The sequence below is a fragment of the Antennarius striatus genome, chromosome 11, assembly GCF_040054535.1.
Source record: "Antennarius striatus isolate MH-2024 chromosome 11, ASM4005453v1, whole genome shotgun sequence".
Lineage (NCBI taxonomy): Eukaryota > Metazoa > Chordata > Actinopteri > Lophiiformes > Antennariidae > Antennarius > Antennarius striatus.
This window is the reverse complement of record NC_090786.1, coordinates 13758057-13783651: the sequence shown is the minus strand read 5'-3', so window position 1 is coordinate 13783651 and position 25595 is coordinate 13758057. Positions and strand designations below refer to the sequence as shown.

Below are 25595 nucleotides of genomic sequence, written 5' to 3'. Positions count from 1 at the left end.
TAGCTATTTTGAAAGTTTCATGAAGGCTTGCATGTCATTATGAGAAATAATCCTTTTTTTTTTTTTTTTTTTAATCTGGATCCAGATAAGATTTTGGATCACTACCAAAATCAACTGGTTTTTTTACCCCATGTCATCAAAAGTAATCAAGTTTTTTTTAGTAATCCTATGAACAATCAGACAGGAAGAATACTCGCAGTGAAGTACTGTGTTGATATCTCTCAAAATCCATGTGAGTGCCTGCAGGTCCCTCCTTTGGAACTATTAGGCCTCTGAATGGATGGTTTGGGCTATTTAAAATAAATTGTTTAGTTTGATATGATGATGTTTACCAAAAGAGGGTGCCCAAATTCAACCAACAATTCTGAGCACTTGATAGGTGAATATTTGAGAAAAGGAAGATTTTACTTCAGCCGAAAACAAAGATAATTTATTTGATGGACAGAGTGGAGTCACACTGAATCTTTCTTACATTGCCAGAGTGAAGAAGTGAACTTGTTCAATTTTCCTGACTTCGATTGTCTATTGTATCACGTCCACAATTAATTTAAGGCGTTGTATACATTAATTTGAGGAGTCTGTAGGTATAGGATTTTAGTATTTCCTTCATGGCACTAAAATGAAATGTTTTTTGCTTCAGTGCTGATTTTTGTTTTGTAGACTAAAGAATGGTTGAACAAAATTGTTCATGTAACATTCATATTGAGACTGCCATATGTTGACAAACTATATACTTATTGAAAGCTGTTTTGACACAGTATGTTGGTAACAGGGTTCTGTGTCCACATGCATTGCACAATACTTGATTGGCACCAACTTCCCAAGAGGAGGAGTTAACTGCATGTGTCTTTGAGTTGGGGTGACGACTGTTCTCTCCAGCTCCGCTAACCGGAGGCACAAGTTCCTTCTTCCCCAGCCTCAACTTCATTTCTCAGGTAAGTGGGGATATGCCATGCCATGCTTGATTGTCTGCCATGTTAGAGATGAAGATGCTCATTTTGTGTAATGCTTCAGCTCTTGTTTAATCCTTTCAAATGCAAAATGTGCTGTTCTCATGCCTAAATAGACATAAAACACCAAGTAAATATAATGCTACTAGCTTTCCGGTGGCGGGGGGAATTGTTTTATTTTAACATAGTCATTCCTGATGACTAAAAGAGAAGTGTTTTAGTGTTGTGGGTTTATAATGTGAGCAGTGACTTTACAAGGAAAACTAATTCTTGTGAATTTTGTTATTTGAAGTTTTAAAGACAATAAAAAAGTGACAAAAATAAAAATATTTTGCCTAATTTGAACTTAAACACTCGGAAGACATGAGGCCTGGTGCTCATGTCTCAAAGTCTATAAAAGGTACGTCATGGGTGAGCCGTCCAGTGCTGCTATTCCTGGACATACAGCTGATAAACTGTGACAGATGCAAAGAAAGGCATGTTGGCCTCAACAGCAATACCTGGAAGCTCACATGTTGTCAAAGTTGCTTGTGTCTGGTTGTGTCTAAATTCCACAAAATGTTAATTGTGATAAATTTGTAGTTTTATCCAACAACTTAGAAGTATAGGAACCTGAAATTACATAGTTATGGGTAAACAAAACATAGACACAATAATAGGACCTCAGTAACAAAGCAAACTCACAGCTTAACACAAGCAACACGCAACACATGTTGAAATCATTTTTTCAACAAAATAAATAAGGTGAAATTTGAAATATTTCCTGTCATCAACGTTTTTTAGTGTAGACCAGGTCTGTGGCACATGATATCTGTTTTCTTTATATAAAGTTTCTGTTCTGATGTATTTTATTTGTATTTTCAGAGGGTTTGGGCTGTGTTCTGCTGCTACGGCCATGGCACCCAAAAAGAACAAGACTACCAAAAAGAGCAAGGGAGACATTAATGAAATGACTATAATGGTTGAGGACAGCCCCATCAACAAGATCAATGGGTTAAACACACTCTTAGAAGGAGGAAATGGCTTCAGCTGCATTTCAACTGAAGTCAATGATTCTGTGTATGCCCCAAACCTCCTGGAGGGTCTGAGCAACATGAGACAGGATAACTTCCTCTGCGATTTAACAGTAGCCACTAAGTCAAAGTCATTTGATGTCCACAAAGTTGTCATGGCCTCTTGCAGTGAGTACATTAGAAACATATTGAAGAAGGATTCGTCCCTCCAAAAAATTGACCTGAACGAGCTGTCTCCGGTTGGCCTCGCCACAGCAATCACATACGCTTACTCTGGAAAGCTGACCCTGTCGCTGTACAGCATTGGCAGCACCATTGCTGCAGCCATGCTACTGCAGATTGGCAGCTTAGTGAAGATGTGCAGTGATTTCCTCATGCAGGAGCTCAGCGTGGAGAATTGCATGTATGTGGCCAATATCGCTGATGCCTACGACCTTAAAGAAACCAAGGAAGCAGCTCAGAAGTTCATGCGAGAGAATTTCATTGAGTTCTCTGAAATGGAGCAGTTCTTGAAACTCACCTATGAGCAGATCAGTGAGTTCCTCGGAGATGATTCCCTGCATCTTCCTTCCGAGATCACAGCCTTCCAGATTGCAATGAAGTGGTTGGATTTTGACGAAAAGCGGTTGAAGTATTCTGCAGATCTTCTCACTCACATTCGCTTTGGCACTGTCTCTGCCCAAGATCTGGTAAATCATGTCCAGAGTGTGCCTAGAATGATGCAAGACTCCGAGTGCCACCGTCTCCTTGTTGATGCCATGAATTACCATCTGCTGCCATACCAACAGAACATCCTTCAGTCACGCAGAACAAAGGTACGCGGTGGCCTCAAGGTGATTCTCACAGTTGGTGGACGACCTGCCTTGACAGAGAAATCTCTAAGCAAAGATGTCCTCTACAGGGATGCTGATAATGTGTGGAATAAGTTGACAGAAATGCCAGCAAAGAGTTTTAATCAGTGTGTGGCTGTCCTGGATGGGTTCCTTTATGTGGCAGGTGGTGAAGACCAGAATGATGCAAGGAACCAGGCTAAGCATGCTGTTAGTAATTTCTGCAGGTAAGAACTAATCATCACTTTAGCATCTCTCAGATTGTTTTGTCTATAGAATAATATAATGAATGGATAATTCTTACCCTTCCACATTCTTTAGATATGACCCACGCTTCAACACCTGGATTCACTTGAGCAACATGATCCAGAGGCGCACCCACTTCAGTCTTAACGTCTTCAACGGGCTGTTGTTCGCCATCGGAGGGCGAAACGCCGATGGTGTTCAAGCCTCTTTGGAGTGCTATGTACCCTCCTCCAATCAGTGGCAAATGAAAGCTCCCATGGAGGTGCCACGCTGCTGCCATGGCAGCTCCATCGTAGATGGCAAGATCCTTGTATCAGGAGGTTATATCAACAATGCCTACTCCAGAGCCGTATGCTCATATGACCCCTCCACTGACACCTGGCAGGATAAGAGCAGTCTGAGCACACCTCGAGGTTGGCATTGTGCTGCCACTGTGGGAGATCGAGCTTACGTCATCGGCGGTAGTCAGTTGGGAGGTCGTGGTGAGCGGGTGGATGTCCTTGCTGTTGAATCTTTCAACCCTCACAATGGGCAGTGGAGCTACTGTGCGCCTCTTCACACAGGAGTGAGCACGGCTGGTATTTCCACTTTGAACAACAAAGTGTATCTCCTAGGAGGGTGGAACGAGGGCGAGAAGAAGTACAAGAAATGCATTCAGATTTACAACCCTGATCTCAATGAATGGACTGAGGAGGACGAATTGCCAGAATCCACTGTTGGCATTTCCTGCTGTGTCGTCACCATACCTACAAGGAAAACACGAGAGTCCAGAGCCAGCTCAGTGTCCTCTGCACCAGTCAGCATATAACGGATTAGATAGTAAGAGCGATGTGGTTCACATGCCAGAGGCCTCCAGCCATTCTGTAACACAAATGCAGGTTATAAAATCTACTAATAATTTCTCATTCAGGGCTAAGAAGATCAGTGAAAATAGGGATCAACTTTCTTAAAATAAGCAAATTCTAAAATGCATAGGTAAATAATTTTACACAACACAACAAACTGAAGCCATTGCTAAAATTTTGAAGGAGAATTCTGATGTCTTTAAATGTATTTATATTACTTATGGTTTCTAACTATAACTTCATCACTAGCATCACTAAGTTGAAATTATGTTTATCATAGAAGAAAACTGGGCATAACTTTTTTTTTATCATTTAAGCCAGGGAAAGGTTTTGTTACAGTCTTGTTTACGGTAATGATAGCTACTGTGATTCTTAGATACTTGAACAGAATTATAAGAGGCAAAAATCGCAAGTTGCAATGTGTTGGGGCTACCTGCCGGGAGTAGGTGTGTTCAGACACACAAGGATACAATTTCTCTCCATGTGTCTTGTGTACAGTATCTGGTGTTGTATGTTTTGTCATCATAAACACTGTCAGGATTCTGCTGTGAGGATGTTGGAAGGATGAAGGTTGAGTGATGTGAAAGAAATCAAAAACATAAAAAGAAAAAAAAAAAAGAAAAAAAAGAAGTGAAAGCGTAATTAAATTTGGGGCTTTCCTGGAGGTCAGTACTCATGAATTCCCTGATTATTTGTGTCTTTTGTTTGTTTTTAAATTAAAAGGACGATGTGTAAGCTACTCTGCACGATGGTCATTTATTTGTCATAATATTGTGGTTATTTTATAGCCTTTAACAGGTTAATAACACTGTAGTAGTACGCATGGATAATATTGACATATGGCTTGATGGGAATTAGATAAGATTTAGCTTCAGCAGAATGTCATGTTGTCCACTGTATTTGTGAAACAGGAGAAACAAGTGAAATTGACATTGATTATTCCATCAAGTATAAGGCCCGTTGAGTCATTTTGAAACCTTTGACTTCTAACTATATTTACGTAATATTGGTTTTGTTGTGATCGTTATTGCACAACTATTAAACCTACAAAATAAGCATATATAAATATTCCTTTGGTGTTTCCTGAAGCTCACTGGCATAAAGGGGAAAGTGGCGCAGCTACTTGTAGCTGATAAGGCTGCCTCTAGTTTACACTCAAACATTATGACAAGAAAACCACCTACGCCTCAGCTCTTTGAGGAGGGTTATTACAATGTGATTTATACTTAAAGGACATGTGAATAACTCAGGAGAACCGTAGCTATTGTCTCCCTCCCTTCCCAGATCGTTAAATGTTAAATGCTATAGGTTAATGATTGAGTGATTCTTTATTCTTGAGTGATCTATCAACTCAAAGCATTTGCAGTGAAATAGAAATGAGACACAGCCATGAAATGCCTTTTATAAGAATGGTACATCGTACCCTTAATGTTGTCAGAGCTCAGGAACAGGGTAGCAGGAATGAAGCACAAGCCAAATGAATGACACCTTTTATATTTTACACAGATATCATGGACTATCTCACACATAATGATCAAAGCTGTTCTGTACTGGAAGTACATGCTATTCAAGAAGAACCTATCCATCTTCTGCCGCTGTGTCCTCCGTAGCGGGTCAAGGGGAGCTGTAGCCTATTTTTAAAAACCACTTTCAATTACTGAGTTGGTGGTATTGCCATGTTTTGGGGGATTTTTTATTTTTTTTTGGATGTAATGTGATTGAACACCAGCACTGTAACTCATTTCTAAACCCATTATTTATATAATTATGGTTACATGTCATTCCTATCGGTGCTGGCAAGGTCTCATATGATAAGCCATTTTGGACTGAGAAAAATCCAGCTCCAGCCTCACAGTTCTACAGTTGTGATACCCTTCTCTGATTTCTTTGTTTACCCTAATTCAGTTTATCCTGTTGAAAGAAACTGGTAACATATCACTGCATTGTGATCTCTTGCTGTTATTAAGAGTAAATGTAACTCTCAGTTGATCCCAATCCTTTCACTCCTCTGCAGAGGTGGGTAGTAACATGCTACATTTACTCCGTTACAATTACTTGAGTAAATTTTTGGATAAATTTGACTTATAAGAGTAGTTTTAATGCAGTATATGTTTTACTTATCTTTGAGTGAGTTTGTGAAGATTTAACAGTACTTTTACTCCTTTAAATGAGGCTGATTCTGCTTTCTATTTTCTCGATCCGTACGTTGCATGGTTGTTTTGTTGTGTTGCAATGTCCAAGACGGTCTCTGACTTTCATATAACTGAATCTCACCAATCAAATGTAGCCACTATCAACGTCCTACTCCATTTCACCAGTCAGAGAGAGCCATGCTGTCACATGACTGCACACAAAATCCCTGCTGTAAATATAGGCAGAAAAGAGCCCAGAACGTTCAAGCATATTATAATGATGGAGATAAAGGCTTGCACTTCTGAAGAAGCCAAAGAGGAAGCAGTCTACCCCTGGACCCACATATACAGTAATCGATGTTTCCTCTTCAGACAGCAACAGAAAGTCACAGGTAGTGACTATATATATCTAACACAATTTGTTCTGAGAGGTTGCTCGTAAGTTGAATTGTTCATAAGTTGTTACTTATTAAATTTCAATCTATAATTGCCATCTAAGGTCATTCAAATGCCATTATTACTCTAAATACTAAAGTATTATTCCCTATGACATACCAGACACAGACAACAATAAAGCAGTGAGCCAAGGGAAAATTCAGAAGGCCATTGGATTATGTGGTGAATAGGACAAAAACAATAAGGTCATTAACTGACAGGAGGAGAGGGACAGGATGATGGGCTTTCAGATTGTAAAGCCCTTTGAGACATTGTGAATCAGGGCTACATAAGAATAAATAAACTTGAAACTTGAGGATGAAAATAATTTGGAAGTGGACTATCAGGACATTTCTGCCATTTTGGATCATGACATGAGTTGAGTACCAGCATTCTAAACACTGGAGGTTTGAATGACATCTCATAAATTTTGTGTCAACCGTTGACACCACTGCTACAGGAACTATCAGTGAAACATAGAAGAGGTTGCCTGTGGCAGGGTTTGCAAAATGCAATGCTCTTTGGAATAAAAATACAAAAGGAGCAAGGAAAAAAAGCAAACCACAATGTATGGATGATACTGTAGATAAAGACGTAAGTTGGCAGAACTTACATTGTTTATTGAACAGTAATTAAACAGATGTCAGCATTGCAGATTAATGTATATGCTTCTTCAGCCTCTTGGATGAGAGGTGAAACATCTTCAAGGAACTTTCTTAACGTCCAGTGAATTGATTTTAACAACTTTGGATGATGTATGTTAATGATAATGTATGTTAATCCATCTTTCTTTGGTTCAATATAATGCAATGTGAAGCCTGACCAGCCAGAGGCTGTGCCTTCCAACATGCAGGACAAACAGACTAAAGAACTCCTTCATTCCCCGAGCCAAACTGTTCAACTCCTCTCTGGGGGAGATGAAGAAGAAGAAAGTCCACACGAGAACTGAGGGATGACACAGACAATACAGCAAAAACAATACAAACACTATAGACATTTCACTATACCCATACTTAACAAGGCCGGTTTATTTTTTATTTCTATGCCTATTTATGATTTTCTATTTACATATTCTTGATGGGTTAATTGTTACTATTTCTATTTGGTGTTGTACTATTTTCTATGTGCTGGTGCTTTCTGTGTGCTTTTTCTGTGTTTTGTGTACTTATGTGTTTGTGTACTGTGTGCGACAGATAAATTAATTTCCCTGACAGAACCTCCTTAAGGGATAAATAAAGTTACACTCTACTCTCTATCCCGCTTCAAAGCAGTGATGCATTGTAATTGTCAGTGGTCCTGTGTTTATCCTTTTGTCCGTTAGTATGTCCACCAAATATCTTTGCAACCATTGCAAATAGAAAGATGAACCAAAAAGCACATTGCTCGGGGATGAAAATGAGATGATGACATGATCTTGAGAGAAGTAGGTCAAGGTTAAATTTCAACTTTTGTACACTCAGGAACCAGGTAAGATAGAAAGATGAGGGAGAAGGCCAGTGTGAGTAAGACCCCCCCTAGATCCAAGCAAGTGCTTTGATCTACCTATGCACTAGCTCTGATCTATGATCTTACTCACATAGCCATTCTCCATATGCGCTATAGTAGTCTATGCACAAGTCAGGTACTACTTTCAGGGTACCCTGACCTACCCTCAAAGTAGGTCAGGGTAAGTCGCGGGATGTTTCAGTCTTTTACTGCTTTGTTTTGCTATTGAATTTGTATGTTCACAATGAGCAATAATCATATGTATCAGAAGCTGCCATAAGCTCGTTTTGAACTTTTCATCTTTTCCAGGCTCAATACAGCTGAAATGGCATTTTTGACTGAGTGTGCTGCTGTAATGAAGCCTGTTGCCATGGTCCTTAATATCCTCCAAGGGAAATCATTGGTGCATATGGGCTTCCTGCTGTCAACACTTCACCAATTGCAAAACAAGCTGATGTCGTTAGAGTCATCATGCACAGTGTGTGGCCCTCTCACTGATTCCTCGCGGGGTGAAATTAACAAGCACTTTGGACAAATGCAGAATCTGACTTGATTGCTGCAGCAATTATATTGCCAAAGTTCAGGACTTCCTGGACTATAGGACATCTTAAAAGCTGGTAAATGTACTTGTGAATCAATTCAAGTGTAAATCAGTACTTTTGGAGAACAGCTGTGCTATGATAAGAACATATATAAGAACATATATTCTAATCGATATTTTCAGAGATTGAGATTATGAAAAAACAAACAAAAACTGAAAAAATTGATAAGCATGAGTTTTAAAAATTGAGGGTTTTAATATAAAAAAAACAGCAGCTTGGCAGATTATATATTAAAATTGGTAAAGAAAAATGTGCAAACCTAACTTTTCTGAAAAATCTCATCTTGCTATAGACCTTGAAGCTACCTGATTACTGACTTGGAGCTGCATGAGGATGCCCATACGTACTAGCATACTAGTCCCTCTGATGAAGATGACTTCTTTGTGTCCATGGGTGCAGGACAGTCAAAAACAGGTGAGTTAGAGAGGTATATTTCCTGTTCATCAGTTGGAGAAATGGACCTGTTGAATTCATTTGCTGCACAGCCCTGCTGGTGTCTACCGCCTGTGAGAGACTATTCAGTCATGTAGGCCTCCTGTTTACAGCTAAAAGGTAACAGTTTCACAGTTCAAAATCTGTGCAAAAGTAGTAGGCCTTGGCTTGTTCTTTTCCACAGGTTCACATCGTTGACTTTGTCTTGTTGCTCTGTTAGGTCACCTTTCAGACGGTACTTTCACTATGTGTCCCTCTGCCCACTCTGTGGATGTCTTTTCGTACTCCCAAATTCTCCCAAAGAAGCTACAGATCACGTCTGTAGATGTTTTTACATCAGATTTAAGGCCTTCAGGTCAAATATGGACAGGCCAACAGCCTTTCCTGTTTTCAGGTGTTTTATTACAGCTTCACAGTACAGTACTTCCTCGCTTATTCACGCTTCAAGATGCACAGTTTGACTACATCACAGATTTTTAGTAGGTAGTGAAGTGATAACGTACGTGAATGCTATTGGCTGACAACATCCGGAAGTGTGCTGCGTTCCAAGACTCACACAGAAGTGCACTTATATGTATTATAGAAAAACTTTTCTTTCATACAAAAGGGTTTTAAACAGTCTACAATGTGAGAAAGGGTAATACAGATATAAGGTGGTTTAAGGGGACAGTCCATAAACGTTAAAATTATTATTAAATAATAAAATAAATAGTTCGTTGCTATATCACAGAAATCGTTTTTCACAGGTGGTCCTGGAACGCATTAACAGAGACTAACGAAGAATTACTGCATTTCAGTTTTTGTTGCGTCTGTCACACCTGATGTTTAGGGAATGTGGCCTGGTCTGCAGAATGAAGCCTCTCTGTTAGTGTTGGTCTATTTAGGGCCTCTCGAAAGTGCTCTACACATCTCACAAGTTGCTCTTCCGGGTTTGAGAGTAGTTGACCATTCCTGTCCATGATCAGCTTGTCCCAGACAATTCTTTGTGATGTTGTAGAGTTCTTCATGTTTCTTTGAGATGCTGCAAGTTCTGCCTCCTAAGCTACCCTCGTCACCTGCGATCTCTTATCCCTCCTAAAGTTCTGACACAAGTTGTTGTGGAAATGGTTGTAGTTCTTTTGAGCTTTTGTTTTCTCCAGTCTTGTACTTGCATTGTTTATTTTCTCCTTTGTCTTCCACCTCTGCTGGATTATGGTAAGAGTTTCTGGTGTTATCTATTCTTTGTGGTTTTGGACTCTTCTCCGCAGGACCTTCTCGCATGTTGAGCTCCAAGCAGCTTTTAAGTGGTCCCACTCCTCATTTGTTGTACATTCTTCCATCTTTCTGAGCTGTAAGTCGCTTTTCTTTGTGAGAATATCCTTGAACTGTTTCGTCACTTGAGCATTGCTCAGGTAGTCAATCTTGTATTTTGCTCTTTGACCCTTTTCCCGCTGATATCTCTTCAGCCTTAGCTTGACTTTCCCCACTAGGAGATAGTGATCTGAGGCTGCATCTGCCCCCATCTTGTTCTTACATCTTCAATGGTTCTTCCAAACTTTTTGTTGATACAGGTGTGGTCTATTTTGGTTTTCTGTAATCTGGTGACACCCATATTGTTTGTCTATTTGCAGTGTATTTCCCCAGTGTATTTCTGGGGAAATACACTGCAATGCAATCACTGGATTATTGTTAACACAGGTTTCTGCAAACATCTTGTCATTTTCGTTCAAAGTCCCCACTGCATGTTTACTCATTACCATCTTGTAGCTGTCATTTTGGTCTCTGATGGGTTTGCATGCAGTTAGAGCCTCTTTTGCCTTTCTTCATCATGATGACCACTCCCACTGTACGACTTGCTGCCTGTCCAAGTATAGATAATGTCCAGAATAGATAATGGACTGGCCACTGGTCAACCTGACCTCACCCTACCTTGTCCATCTTGTTTCTGCCAGGCCCAGGAGAGAGGAATTGTAGTGCTCCATTTCCTTGGCAATGGTTGCTGCCTTGTCAGCCTTGTACATGTTCCATGTCCCCACGGGGATGGGTGTCCATGGAGTGAGATGGATGGGGTAGTGAACCCCACGCACAAACCCTAACTTGGAGGACCAGTTGCTGCCTGTTGTCTGACCTCTACTCTAGAAATCTGTCGGCATGGTTGAACCTGCTTGTGTGCCTCAGAGCCACTGAGGCACACAAGCAACCCCACCATCATCTATTTTGACACTAAAATTTAATTCATAATTCTTTGGGTCATACAATTCATCTCAAAAAAAGAATCCTTTTGAATGAACTAGCTGAGTCCAATGTTGGTGACAACATTGCCTCCACACCAAGAGGAAATGAGAATTGAACCATTTTACCAAGATGTCAAACCAGTTTGGTAATCTATTGTTGCATAGGGATGGGAGTGTTGTGTCATTGTGATAGCCTTCAGTGCTGTGGCACTGAAGACAGTAAACCTACACTGACTGTGCAGTGAAACAGTGAAAAAAAAACAGGGGATAACTTGTGTCGAGGAGACACACAACTAGATGATGAAAAATATTAGTATATTGATATATTCTGGACTTTACCATAAGGGGTGTCATTTCGAAGTTTTGTTTACAATGTCAATTTTTTTTGTATGCATAAACACACACTGGAGTTTATGTAGATGTTATGCCTTAATACCTGTGGTAAAGAGATGAAACAGTAAAGGGTACACTAAAAAAGAACATCAGACACCGTTTCATTAAAAATGGAGTTTGTGAAATAGTCATTTGAAAGCATGAAATAAAATTTAAATATTCAAAATTTAAAAGCAGGAATATGGAAAACAAAAATTTGCACAAATAAACTGAAGGCAGGAAGTAAAATTAAAATACATATAAATGTATTCGTTCTCATTTTTAACATTTTGAAATCAAAATAATTTTTTTGCCTCTTTTTAGTAGAACTCCACTTAAATTAATAATTGCGGCTTTTACTAATTAGCTTTCAGAGTTTCCGCACGTTTATTGTATGGTGACATGATTGAAAATCTTCTCGAAATGGTACATGAGATTATTAATAATAATAATAATAATAATAATAATGATAATGATAATAATAATAATAATAATAATAATAATAATAATAATAATAATAATAATAATAATAATAATAATAATAATAATAATAATAATGATAATAATGTTATATTACATTATCTATTGCTCTACGCTCACTAAAGAAACAAAACTTACTGTATTAATTTATTTGATGAGAGGGTGTAGACTCGTCTTGTTTACTCGGCTGTTGTTCAACCTGCCATTAAAAATCGCTTTGTCCGTTTCATTGACATGAACTCTTCACGAGAGGCGAGTGGGTGGAGCCGAGCAGCAGAGGTTGCTGAGTCATGCCTACGTCACACCGTTCGCCTCCCGGGTCACGTGCGTAGCGACGAGAGGACGTTAGTATAAAACTCAGAACAACTCATTCCAGGCAGGGTTGTGTTTGCAACAGCGACAGACGGACTCAGCCTGTAGCCGCTCCATCACAGAGCCGCACGTCAACAGACTCATCCGCGGCCGGAAACCACCTCTAACTCGTTTGGCTTGTTTCCTGGAGAGCAGCCGAACCAGCTCTCTGTGGGCTTCACCAAGCTAAGCATACATTAGCAAGTGATGAGCAGGGGCCTGCTTCCTCTGGATGTTCAGATAAGGTTACCGACAGTTCACGCCGCTAAATAGCACCAAGAGGCGCTGCTCTCTCTCTCTCTCTCTCCGGACCGTCGCGTAACCGGTTCCGTTGTTTGTTTGAACCGAAGCGTAACGCCAGATCAGTGCGAGTCAAACAAACCAGCTAGCAAACGACAGTCCGGTAACTTCTGAAAAGCAATCAAAAAGGGCAGCGGTCAGTTTCCACTTCCAGCCTGTCCGTGCAATGGGGTTACTGTCTCAGGGGTCTCCTATGGCCTGGGAGGAAGCCAAGAAGTACGCCGATCATGTGAGGGAACACGGCATCATTCAGTTCCTCAACATCTACAACAAATTGAAAGAGCGGCAGAAAGATGTGCTGAAATGGGGCGACGAGGTGAGAAACCAAATGATCAACTTGTTTTATTCTAACTCTGGAAAAAAGTGTGGATTTGTGTAAATCAGCAGTTTTCTGGGGGGGTTTTTTTCTCCTTAAAGCAGGTTTGCCTGTTCAAACATTTTCTGATTTTTTTCCAGTACATGTCATAGTGCAGAACATAGTTTTTGTTTTGTTTTTTTTACAAGTTTTAACGACTATAGTTTTTAGGTTGTTAGGTTTTAATTAAACCGTTGTCCCATTTTGATAGCACTGTGTAAATTTCTTTTATATCAGTTCTGATGTTCTTGTAATACTTCTTGTAAGTATTAGATTAACAAGACTGATGGCACCAGAACTAGTTCTGGTTTCAAGTCTTTGCATACCATCAGCCCACCAATCTTCCGAGAGCCACAGCCTGAGCGATTTGTTTTCATTTCTAACGTGGAATGCTGTTGTTACAGATTAAGCCCTTGTTCAGACAGGGGATTACTGAGCAGCAGAGTCAGAGTCAAGGAAACATAGCTGATGAATTGGAGTTGATGTGGTGATGCCCAGGGCTGATCTTAAAAATGTTCGTATTGTGCTGTAGTCCAGCGTGGATTGAAAACCTGTTCCAGAGGAAGAGAATATTAAAGAAGTACTTGCGGTAAGATAGGGTTTAATTTTGGTCGCAAATGTTTCTGCTTTGTTTCTGATCATTTTTAGGTTGAGTACATGTTGGTGGAATTGGACGACGAGAATGAAAAAGTTCGACTTGTACTAAATGCTGAAGATGTATTGGAAACTCTCCAAGAGCAGGGCGAAAAGACAAACCCCAAGTAAGTCTTCAGCTATAGCAAAATATGTTACAAGATCTCAATGAATCCAGGTTCAGCGAGGTAAACGCCCTTTTGCAGGACATCCATGCCCATCAAAACCAACAGGCATTGAGAGATCTATACATTAATTGCACTCTTCTAGTCTTGGGTTTTCCCTGACATTCTTTGGACGTAGTGTTTATGAGCTACACCCACTGAAATGTTTGTGATGCCTGACTTTATGGTGTCACAAGTCAAATGTTTCTACCATGGAATCTCACCCACACGGTTTAAGGCAGGTCACACTTCCGTGTCTCGCTGCCTCATCTCTTTTGCCAACACTGAATTTGCATACTACCAGATTGAAACTGGTCGGCTCACTGGACCATGTGATGACAGCATAAACATCCTTCCTGCTTTGTACACGCACACAGCAGTAACACGTCTCCTCTCTGAACTCATCCTTCAGGTTGGGAGATATTGGTTGTATTATTTGATCTTGTTTGTTTTAGGTTCGTGCCATCAGAGTCTAATCAGGATGCTTATGTTCTTGTTTGTTTTTTCAACTCTAACCCGATTGTTTTTTTGTTTTTTTTTTGGTACATCTTCCTATATTTAAATCAGCATTGATGATTGTGAATTCATTCATAAATTTTACATATTGATTTTCTAAATGTTAGTCAATAACAATGTTAACTATAAAAAGTAATTTAGATAGGAACCACTTGAGATTACGGTGTGGCCTTTTATACTGAATTTTTTTTTTTTCAAACACCACAAACAAAGAAAAATAAAGCTCATGTTTACACTTAATTATAGACTAAAATAATAATAATTAAGTTGGCATCAAATTTAGAGGTTGGATCTCAGTGATCACTATACTCTGCAGTGACACCAGAGCTGAACTATTACTCACTAAACAGGACAGTTACTGTAGCTGTGACGAGATGCATGGATATGTCGTTGCCATGGAACCTTATGTTGCTGTACCCATGCACTTATTCTCTAAAGATGGGCATCTCGAAGCAGGCATCAAACACGAGCAAACAGGGACCGTTGTCTTGCAAAAGTTATTCTCCTCAGTGTGCTACATCGGTCTCAGGTCGCTGCTGTTTCATCAATTTGTTCTGGTTACCTTATTAGTGATTTCTACCTCAATATGTGTGTACAGGGTGTTTAAATTCTCTTAGTGACATGTTGGGGCTTGATGGTGCATTATGAAATCTTCTGGTCCTGTAGGTTAATAATGAAATCATCTGAGTTCAGTATGAGCTGTGTTTATGCATTACAAAAACTGATATTGCATTATATTTATTATTAGTGAGAACTCGTGGAAATTCCACGATAAAACAATAATATCTGACTTCATACCAAACATATGAAAACAAATGTATTGGTATTATAAACCAAGCGCACCCAACATAGTCAAAAGTCAACGTGGTGACGTCACGACTTTATGTTGGCAAATCATGGATTGCGTTGGGCGGGGTTTGCGAAGCCGTAGATGAATATTAGCAGGCTAACTGGAGAAAGAAAGCTAACTAATGGTGAGGTTGGGAAAGGAGCTAACGTTAAAGGAAAAGGCACCTGTCAAAAGAGCAAGTGGAAAAGACATTTTAGAGAAGTGATAGTTCTGTTAGCTGACTACATGAACAGAACTGTATGTAGTTACTTAAAGACCGTTTTTGTCAGATGCCCGAGGAGCGTTTTGGATATTAAATCGATTGTCCCATTCCAAACGGAAACCATAGCTGGACAGACTGTTGGTGCTAGCCAGATAGTTTCACTCAGGAATTGTTACCATTTTCTGTCTCATTCCTGCTGTTTGGACTTTCTGCTCAAAAACATGGAAATTGTTGAAACAGTTATGACACTCTGAAATGATGTTAACTGGGAAGTCCATTTCTTCTCCTAACATAGCAGATGTCTTACGCCATATTATTCACGTGATTCCTTCTGGCAGATGCGCCGTTATTGGTTGGGCGCTTGATTGGCAGGTAGTGGGTGGAGTTGGTGACAGTGTGAGACTTTTCAAGTGAGCTTATTCAAATATATAGGTGGGGATTTGCAAAGTGTCCCTGTTAATGGAGACATTGCAATGTTTGTCAGTAATAACAGTCGCATCTGAACGTATCCTGAGGACACTTCTATGTTATTTTGGAGGAGGAATTCTCTGCCTGCAGTGTAAAGAGTGTTTTCTGAGGCTCCTAAGTGTGTTCTCCTGCAGTCAATGACATTGGTGTAAATCTGTGCATCCAACTTCACTCAGGGAAATACCAGTGGCAGTGACAATAGTAGAGCCGGTGCAATCCTCATTATTGCCTCTCTGCTGCGCACACCAAATAGCTCACTCTGGAGCGCAAATACGTTGCATTAGTTTGACTTGCAATGATTATGGCTGACGAAAGACAAGTGGACATGTAGTCAGTTTATTTAAGGAGACAGGTTGTCTCCATACTGAAACGAGGGTGTTTTCTTGATGGCTTTTCTCCTTACTGACCTGTAAAAGCAGGAGTTTTACCAATGCCTGTTTTTTTTTTCCTTTGCAGCCACCCCACACTTTGGAGACCAGAGTACGCCAGATATATGATTGAAGGAACTCCAGGGCAGCCGTACGGTGGGACAATGTCTGAGTTCAACACTGTAGAGGCTAACATGGGGAAGAGACGACGAGAAGCGTCGTCAGTCCTGAACCAGAACGAATCGCTCTGCACCATCACCTCATTTCCAAGGTACTTCGGTTTATATTGAGATATTTTATATTTATATTGAGAATCGACTTCATGAAGTTCTGTTGTTCTCTAGTATTTTACTACGAGGGTTTTTTTTTTAGCATTGTCATTCAAGACTCTTAAATTTAACATTTTAAGATTTATGAAAATGCAATTTTAATGTGATTTAATTGAATTCAGGAAAGAATAGATGGGATTTTTTTTTTTTTTTTTTGCAGTGCTGACTGCTCTTGTAGAAGCCTTGTTGTAGTTATTTATTCTTTTGTTTTTTTGTTTAGGTTAGGTTGCCCAGGTTTCAGTAAACCAGAGTGCCGGCCAAACCCTGTGGAAAAAGGAGTTTCAAAGTCCTTGTTTTATCCAGACGAAGCCATCAGCAAACACCCAAGATTCAGGTCGGTTTCATGGATACAACACCTTAAATTGCTGTAGTATTGACTGGGGTTACAATGAGACATTCAACAACATAAGCAAATAAATGCAGTGAGATATTCAACACAGTACATAAGCAAACAAATGAATAATTAAAAATCTTTAATTCAAATTTGACCTGGTGGCCATTTTTAAAAACTGTTTTCAGTTAATAAGATTTTGAAAAGCTTTTAATCGTCTTTGCTTGTCTTTTCTGTATATCTGCACTCATTTGTTTTTAGTGTCACTGCTTTTGTGTGAATTCTTTTTTTTTTTTCAGCACCCTAACCAGAAACATACGCCACAGAAGAGGAGAGAAAGTAGCCATTAATGTCCCGAGTAAGTCTGAAATAAAAGTGATGAGTGTTTTTACGTGTTGTTGTCACTCAATCCATCTGTCTGTAAACTAAAACTGTGTTCAAAAAAATGTATGGCTGTTTACACATCTAAGGGTAATGCATCGAGATGGTAATAATGGTAAAGAAGATTAATCAATACCTTTGTGTGTCTTTATATAACTACTATGTTCTTTGGTAACTCATACTTTTTTGCTGGTGTTGAGAGCGAGTAAAGTGCTCAAGTGGTGTCATTTTGTTACTTACAAAATCCTGTGTTCTTAAATTCTTGTCCTCCATTCCCATTTTGAGGGCAAAATTGGAATTTGTAGTCGGAAAATCTGTCTTCAAATCAGTTGATAGCAGTAGTTTGTCGGGGGCAGAGCGGTTACACAACGCAGGAGCCACAGACCTTGAACATCCGTCTGTGTTAGCTCACCTGCTAACAATCACACCTGGGAAAAGTGCACTGCTTTTATCAACATGGACCCATATCATATCAGCATGTTCATTTTCTTAGACAGTTGATCATGCATTTGTATAAATTTTATAATACTGTATATAAAATGTTAATTCATTTATGATGGAGTCAAATGTATCAGGGCAGAGTGGGCTCACTGACATGTGATACATGAGACCCCCGCCAGGGGAGCAGCCAATCAGATGTTTTTTGTGTTTTCAATGGCTGGTAGACCAAAGGAAGTAACAATGTCTGCATTCCTCTTTGTGTCTCAGTCTTCAAAGACAAGTTCACTCCATCTCCGTTTGTGGAGACGTTTCCTGAGGATGATGGCGAAGCAGCGAGGGCGGCTCTACCTGATCACATCTATATGGATGCCATGGGCTTTGGCATGGGCAACTGCTGTCTGCAGGTACTGAACAAACTGACCCACATGGCAAAAAAGCTCAAACACCTCTTGTGTTAAGCGATGCTGTGCATTCAGTCTTTTGATACACTGCACAACTTAACAAGCAATAAGTGATTTATAAATGCACATCGGCCTTTTGATGATGTCTTTGCAGGTGACATTCCAAGCTTGCAGCATCAATGAGGCAAGATATCTTTATGACCAACTAGCACCAGTCTGCCCAATGGTGGTAAGGAGATAAATGTGTTTCTTGTCATTCATTAAAATGACCTCTTTTCTTAAGCCTGGCTATTGAATAACTAATCTAATGATTGAGTCAAATATTTTTAAACTCTCTCGGCAGAGTTTGGCAATAATGTCAAAATTATGTATAGAAGGTAAAAATAAATTACATATATACATTTTTTTATTCTTATTTACATTTGTAAATGTTGTTGTGGGTCTTTGCAGATGGCACTGAGTGCAGCTTCCCCCTTCTACAGAGGTTTTGTGTCAGACATTGATTGCCGTTGGGGGGTTATCTCTGCCTCAGTGGACGACAGGACTCCGGAAGAGCGGGGACTCGAGGTGATCAGCAGAACTGGAAGACTTTAGCTTGACAAAAATGTTTTTTTTGCTGCTGTCATTGATTTGTGAGCGTGTCTGCGCCATTGAACCAAAACTGGTTCTCCAACAAATCCGACTGATGTCGTGAGATCGAAATATACAATGGCAAATAACTAGGATGGTATAGTTCCAACTTGTTCACACATGCTTTGTAGCTGTGAAGGTGTGCATTTAAGGTTTGAGTCCACATAACCTGCACACAAACAATTAGAAGCAGCACAACCTTTAACAGAGTTCACTTGACGTGAAAGTAGGTGACAGATTATTCTTTTACTGAGAGAGTGGGTCTAAAAGAGAAGTTAGAGTATCAGTATGAAGTTAGTCTGGATTTATATTAAATGTGAATCTATTTGTATGATGTAAGCATTTTGCTGTTACCGAACCTTTATCAAATTTTATTTGATTTACGGGCAAACCTCGGTTTCCGACCACAATGCGTTCTGGAAGGCTGTTCGAATACCGATTTGTTCGAATTCCAAATACATTTTTTCCATTACTAATAATGTAAATGGTCTTAATCCGTTCCAAGACGCTAGGAAAGTAACTTTTTTCAATATAATGTCATTTTTATATCAAATTGTATAGTAATGAAACATATCAAAAAAATGTAAAAGAAAGAAGCAAACACGAGAAGGAAAGAAAGAAAGAATAAAAAAAACATCAACGTAATCAGATTAGCCTAAGGTACTAGTTACCGTCGTCTTTTGGACAGAAGTTTACGGTACCGTAACTCGTATCATCGGCAATGAAACACAAATTAAGTGAAAAATTATTGAATACAGTAAATTAAAATAAAAAGCACATTACCGTCACGTATTCTCTCGACTTTTCTTGCCTTTCTAGTGCTTGGTGGCGAGAAATAATAATAATAATAATAATAATGGATTAGATTTATATAGCGCTTTTCTAGACACTCAGACGCTTTACATCGGATCCATTATTCATTCACTCCTCATTCATACCTGGTGATTGTAGACTACGTATGTAGCCACATATGCCCTGGGGCAGACTGACGGAGGCGTGGCTGCCTCCGACCACCACCGGAACAATGACACACATTCACACAACAGCGATTCCCCCACTGGAGGTAAGGGGGGTAAAGTGTCTTGCCCAAGGACACAACGACAAATGACTCGGCGGGAGCAGAAATTGAACCGCCAATTTTAAATCATTGGACAACCCGCGATCCCACTGAGCCACCGTCGCCCCAAAAAGGCGTTCGTTTCACGTTCGACTTCCAAATTTGTTCGACTTCTAAGACGAAAAAATTTGAAATTCTTTGGTCAGATTCAGATTTGTTCGATGTCTAATTTGGAGCTAATTTGTTCCCTCATTCTGAGGGAACAAATTAGTTGAACTGTGTGGACTTGTTGTTTTTAGTTGTTTAATTCAGTTTTTGCAGCTGTTGTGTTTACTAATATTGATTCCACTGCAGACCAGAATCAGTTTAGTTACTTTTACTGATTTTCCCCTGACACTTTCCTCAAACAAAGCACAAAAATTCTTTGTGAAAATGGTTGTGCTCCGGTTTTTAGACGGTTTAAAATCTTTTCATTGCAGCCACTGAAAAACAACAAATACAGGATCTTCAAGTCGAGATATGATTCCATTGACAGCTACTTGTCTTGCTGCGGCGAGAAGTACAACGATATCGATCTGACGAAAGATGAACAGATCTACGTGCGGCTGCTTGATGCCGGTATTCGTTTGAAAACATAACAGCAGAAAAATATGAAATATAAGTTTAGAAATAGTTACATTCTTGATGCTTGTGCAGCCGAAAATAACCATAAAAATGTAATCCGTAGGAATCGACAAGCTCTTAGCCCAACACATAGCACACCTCTTCATCAGAGACCCACTCAATGTCTTCAAGGACAAATTAAACTTGGATGATGAAAAGGAATCGGATCACTTTGAGGTCAGTTTTTCTACAACCCTACATAAAAGCCAGCCTTGTATGAAAAGATGACACAGGCTTACATTTATTGAAATTATTGTTCTTACAGAACCTGCAGTCGACCAACTGGCAGACCATGAGGTTCAAACCCCCACCTCCAAACTCTGACATTGGCTGGAGAGTTGAGTTCCGCCCTATGGAGGTAACAACTGTAGGCTTATGCTTGCTCTGGAGGGTTCTGTTGGGTTATGTTGGGTTTCACTGCGACAAACCTATTTGAGATAGGAGAGTATGGCGGCGCATTCACACGCAGCGGCTCCTCTCTTTCCCGCTAGAGTGGTTCGTTCACATTTTTTTACTGCCTGTGGGTCTGAGAGGATTGTAATTTCATCTGTACTGTATATCGTGCATATGTGGTACATTTGATAGTCAAGTTGACTTTGACTTTTTTCCCCTCAGGTGCAGCTCACTGACTTTGAAAATGCTGCTTACGTGGTCTTCATTGTCCTGCTTACCAGGGTGATCTTATCCTATAAACTGGACTTCCTGATCCCTTTGTCAAAGGTAAAAAGTAAAACACTTCCAACCTTTAGTCGGCTGTTAGGAGATTAATAAAGTTAGACATCTGATGCACTTATTTTTCATTAGGTTGATGAAAACATGAAAGTTGCACAGAAAAGAAACGCTGTTCAGGAGGGCATGTTTTACTTCAGAAAGGACATCTTTACTGGTGAGGAAAAGAAGCACTTCATGCTGAGACTTCCAGTGAATGACTCTGAAGTAGTAGCTGATGTGTCTGTGTTGTCAATGAACAGGCTGCAACCCGGTGCTCGATGGCACTGCTTCTGCTTCCAAAGGCGTGGAGACTGACAGTACCAATGAGGAGTACACACTGATGAGTATCGACACCATCATCAATGGAAAGGTGATTGTTGGTTCATTAATTTGTGATCACCGTGGCTTGGTGTGTAACTGTGTCAGCAGATCATAGTAAACACAGACCCCACGTGAACAAGTCTTAGCTGAAGTTACCTGAACTGAAGATATCCAGCATTCTTAGAAAAGTACTACAGTGATCCCTCGCTGCTCGCCGAGTAGAAAGAGAAGGGCTAATGGGAAAGAAAACAGCTGGTTTCTACACAAGCGGGGCCTCCGTCGTTTAACGAGTCAGCTCATTTTAAAATATTTGAACCAGAGCAAGATTTACAGGAACTGTTTGGATTGTTCTATCGGAACTTTTTTGTTCATCGTGTGATACAGCCAGAGCCCGGCCACAACAGGGGAAATACAATGCTGCGTTACTGGTTGATATAGGATATAAATTATATTTATTATTACAGTAATTGTGAAAACAAATTGGAAATAGAATTGTGATTTTTTTTTTTAAACTTGAATGGCAACAAAAAAACCAGTAAGGCAGTTACTGTACTTCCACTTATTATCACAGAGCCAGTCGGTTTAGTTTAAAGGTGTCAAACCAAAACAAATGTGCATTTTGTATATAAGCGGTGGAGTAATTGGATTTGGTGATGAGTTGTTTTTGAGGTTAAATCACAGATATTTTTAAAAGTAGCCTCAGCGTTACGAACATGGCAGCAGACTCTTGTTACTTTAATTCATGCAGCAACGCTGTTTTCTCTTTCACCAGGAGGGAGTATTCCAGGGCCTCATGCCCATCATTAACTGTTATCTGGAGAACATGGAAGTTGATGTGGACACCAGATGTGCCATTTTGAATTATCTGAAGCTCATCAAGAAGCGTGCCTCAGGTAAGCGTCCATCAGAATTTATGGTTTTGTCAAAAAAAACAAAAAAGAGCAGATTAATGCTTTAAGTGAGTTGAAAGCTGGGCTGGAACTGTTCATTTTGTTGATCTTAAACAGGCGAACTGATGACCATGGCCAAGTGGATGAGGGAGTTTGTTGCTAATCACCCCCAGTATAACCAGGACAGCGTCGTCACTGACAAAATCACCTACGACCTGTTCAAGAAGTGTGACAGGATCGCCAAAGGCCAAGAGGACTGTCCAGAACTGATTGTCAACCAGCTCAACAGGTCCAAATGAGAATGTTACAGGCATGTTAGACTACCGCGCATGTGAAGAAAGACTAACGGTGTGGCACAGAATGAACATGGTCCAATTTTAAGAAAATGCAAAACCGCATGTATGTGTTGTAAGAAACACACTTGCATCAAATGTATGTAAATATACTGTACCAGATTTTTATGATAAAACTATTTTATTAAGGCTAAGACATAAAAAAGGTAATGTAAGAGAAATCAAATATGTATTTATTTTTGTCTTGAAATTAAGCCTATCTGTGTGAGAATGTAAATGTAACTGAGTTGCACAGTAGTGTACTTTTGATTCTGTGTTGTGTAAATACTGTGCTGCTCTTTAAATGATTCATATGGGTTTCTACGGTTGGTTTGGTTTTTTTGGATATGAGGCTTCTCATGTTAAGTAGTTTTTTCTTATTCTTTGCATTTCTTGTTTGCCTTTGTGCTTTGTTCTGCTGACTATATAGCGGGACCTGAAAGATAGCATAGTATTGAGTCGGAAATGGCTCAGCATTTTATACTGTGTGACGCTTCATCACAGTAAATCCGTACAGCAGTGTGTCGGCTTCCTTTCAACTGCTTTTCATGTTTTTCTTGTTACGCCTTTTATCAAAGTGACCCACGGGAACGGATTTCATTTCTATAGATATTTGAGTAAAATTGTCAAGCAAGCTCTAAATGAGTCAAACAAGTCCTCAAATTGTTCTGAATAGATTTCCATTACCACATCATCTGGCTGTTGAAATATGAAAGTGCCTTTTGAATTGGTTTTGTAATAAGGAAAAGTTTGCAGCCAGGCCAACGGCTCTTGTGAACCTGTTCTTGGACTTGTCTGAAATTATAATTTAGCTAATGTGCAAACATGAAGCTAAATAAAATACAGTAAACAGATTTAGCTGAGGCTAATGAGAACAAACAAGATTTGAATATTTTTCATTGGCAAATGCTGAGTTTAGTTTTTTTTAACTAAAATTTTTCCCAATGGTGCCAGAGGAAAAGTAAATTACTTAATGCCTGCACCAATTTTCATGCAGTTTAGATAGGAAAATTTGGAGCAACAAATAGGCTGACAATCCTGTCTGTAGGTCCAACACGGTCACATCAATGATTCAAAAAACACCTGGAGGTTCTGAAGTTGAAAAATATGTACACAAAGGGAGTTGTTGACAATCTAATTCCAAACACACTAGTGAAAGGTCTAACATACAGCACCGGTTACATTTTCAGCCACTAGATGGTTGTCTTAAATAGTTGTTGTGCACTCCATATAGATCCGACTACACACTACTACTACCTAAAGCAAGGATAGTCTGTACTGCTACATAAATGATAAATATCAGGGCCCACCATGGAGTAACACCTGGATGTGTTGATGAGAAAGCTCGTCTCGCTAATTCAGCTAGCGGTAAATTGCATGTTTTTGTTTGGTTGGGTTTTGCATTGTTTTGGTCAAGTATTTTTAATTAGCTTTTCTTCTGTAACAAACAAATGAACAAGAAAAATAAAATGTGCCAGCTAGATGAGAATATAAACCCATGTACTGCATGTTTTTGGACCACATGATGAACCTGGAGCACCCAGGAGGAACCCACCCAGGCACCGGGAGAACATTCAAACAGGGAACACTGACCTCTCCAACCTACATAATCAAAAATAAATCTTCATAAACTCCAATATGTAAATAAAAGAGGTTGGGTGTGTTTAAAATAAAAATATCTACCTTCTACAGAGCTAATGACACACAGCAGTTCTGTCCATGTAATCCTAAGGAGAAGCAGGCTGTAGCACCGACACTGAAGCATGTTACTCGTAACAATAGTGTCTCTGCTCTGTTTAAACCGTAGCTGTATGGCAGTGAGTCAGCTGGCTCAATACCACTATTAACTTATTTTACACCTCTGTCTTTTGATCTGTCAGAATGTCAAAGAAAAGTTTCTTTGAGTTTGTTGGTTATTTATGTTTTACACGAAAGGAAAGCAGGCCCAGAGAGCTCTGGAGTAAAACTCATCAGTCCTACAGGACTGTTGAGGAGGTTCACAAACGTGAAAACGTTCAAGCCTTTTTTGTTGCCTCCTGTGGGAACTGTACCATGTCTGATAAATAGCCTAAAGCAAAGTTCATTTTTTTACATCCCACTTCAAAGGGGTGATGTATTGTAATTGTCAGCGTTCGTGTGTTCGTCCGTTCGTTTGTATTTCCACCAAATATCTTCTCAACCAGATAGAAAGATGAAACAAAAAGCACATTACTCGGGCTGCAAAGGGGATGAAAATGAGATGATGACCTTGACCTTGAGAAAAGTAGGTCACGGTCAAATTTAAACTTTTCTACACTCAGGAACCGGATAAGATCAGTGGGTGAATTGGCTGTGCTTTGAAATAGAATGTACTGTACAGACGCATGTCGCCTATCGACCATTGTCTTTAAAAAGAGGTGATCCATTATATAATGTTTCCTCAAGTATACTTGACATCTCAAGAATGTTCACTCAGAAATGTAGCAGAGCTCAATAGTGGTTGTAATCATAAATCATGTATTAAATTATATTAAGGAATCAACTGCAGCAAAACCTACTAGGCTCAGAACAAACGTTAAACATCTTGTAAAAAGAAGCACTTCAATCCCTGCAAATTTGACTTGCAAACTTGTAAGAGGAGTTCCAGAAGCATGTCGCTGGTTAGCAGGAGCCCTTAGATATCCCTTTCACTTTAAAAAGTTTACATTCACTTTAGTTCACAATGTGGAATACTTTATATCACAGTGAAACATTATTAAGGTGTGCAGCTATACAAAGGATGCATGCTAAAAGGTCAAAAGTTTGATTGTGTGTTTGATCCAAAAGGATCTCTTATATTCTTCTGTTGACACCATGGTTCGTCCATTCCAATTTGTGCCATGCCTTT

General features: G+C 39.6%; 2 protein-coding genes across 2 annotated transcripts; both read left to right on the top strand.

Annotated features, from left to right (window-relative positions):
- The first annotated feature begins 467 nt into the window (after window positions 1-467).
- On the top strand, window positions 468-4623 carry klhl31 (kelch-like family member 31). The gene is made up of 3 exons (XM_068327725.1): window positions 468-935; window positions 1815-3020; window positions 3115-4623. Exons 2-3 carry the CDS (start codon window positions 1846-1848, stop codon window positions 3845-3847), a joined length of 1908 nt encoding a protein of 635 aa, XP_068183826.1. The 5' UTR covers window positions 468-935; window positions 1815-1845; the 3' UTR covers window positions 3848-4623.
- Window positions 4624-12352: 7729 nt separating this feature from the next.
- Window positions 12353-24466, top strand: gclc (glutamate-cysteine ligase, catalytic subunit). Its single transcript, XM_068327520.1, has 16 exons — window positions 12353-13002; window positions 13690-13802; window positions 16331-16513; window positions 16792-16905; window positions 17202-17260; window positions 17992-18128; window positions 18280-18354; window positions 18576-18692; window positions 20292-20430; window positions 20540-20652; window positions 20741-20833; window positions 21091-21195; window positions 21280-21361; window positions 21447-21556; window positions 22280-22400; window positions 22515-24466. The coding sequence occupies exons 1-16, from the start codon at window positions 12853-12855 to the stop codon at window positions 22694-22696; spliced, it is 1893 nt and encodes a 630-aa protein (XP_068183621.1). The 5' UTR covers window positions 12353-12852; the 3' UTR covers window positions 22697-24466.
- Window positions 24467-25595: the final 1129 nt, after the last annotated feature.

What these genes read in the sequence shown, in the direction of transcription:
- gclc (XM_068327520.1), top strand. Translation starts at nt 12,853, where the DNA reads ATGGGGTTACTGTCTCAGGGGTCTCCTATGGCCTGGGAGGAAGCCAAG. An exon ending in TGGGCAACTGCTGTCTGCAG is followed by an intron (nt 18,129 to 18,279) that starts GTACTGAACAAA and finishes ATGTCTTTGCAG; the next exon opens with GTGACATTCCAAGCTTGCAG. An exon ending in AGGAATCGGATCACTTTGAG is followed by an intron (nt 20,653 to 20,740) that starts GTCAGTTTTTCT and finishes TTGTTCTTACAG; the next exon opens with AACCTGCAGTCGACCAACTG.
- klhl31 (XM_068327725.1), top strand. Translation starts at nt 1,846, where the DNA reads ATGGCACCCAAAAAGAACAAGACTACCAAAAAGAGCAAGGGAGACATT. An exon ending in GCTGTTAGTAATTTCTGCAG is followed by an intron (nt 3,021 to 3,114) that starts GTAAGAACTAAT and finishes CACATTCTTTAG; the next exon opens with ATATGACCCACGCTTCAACA.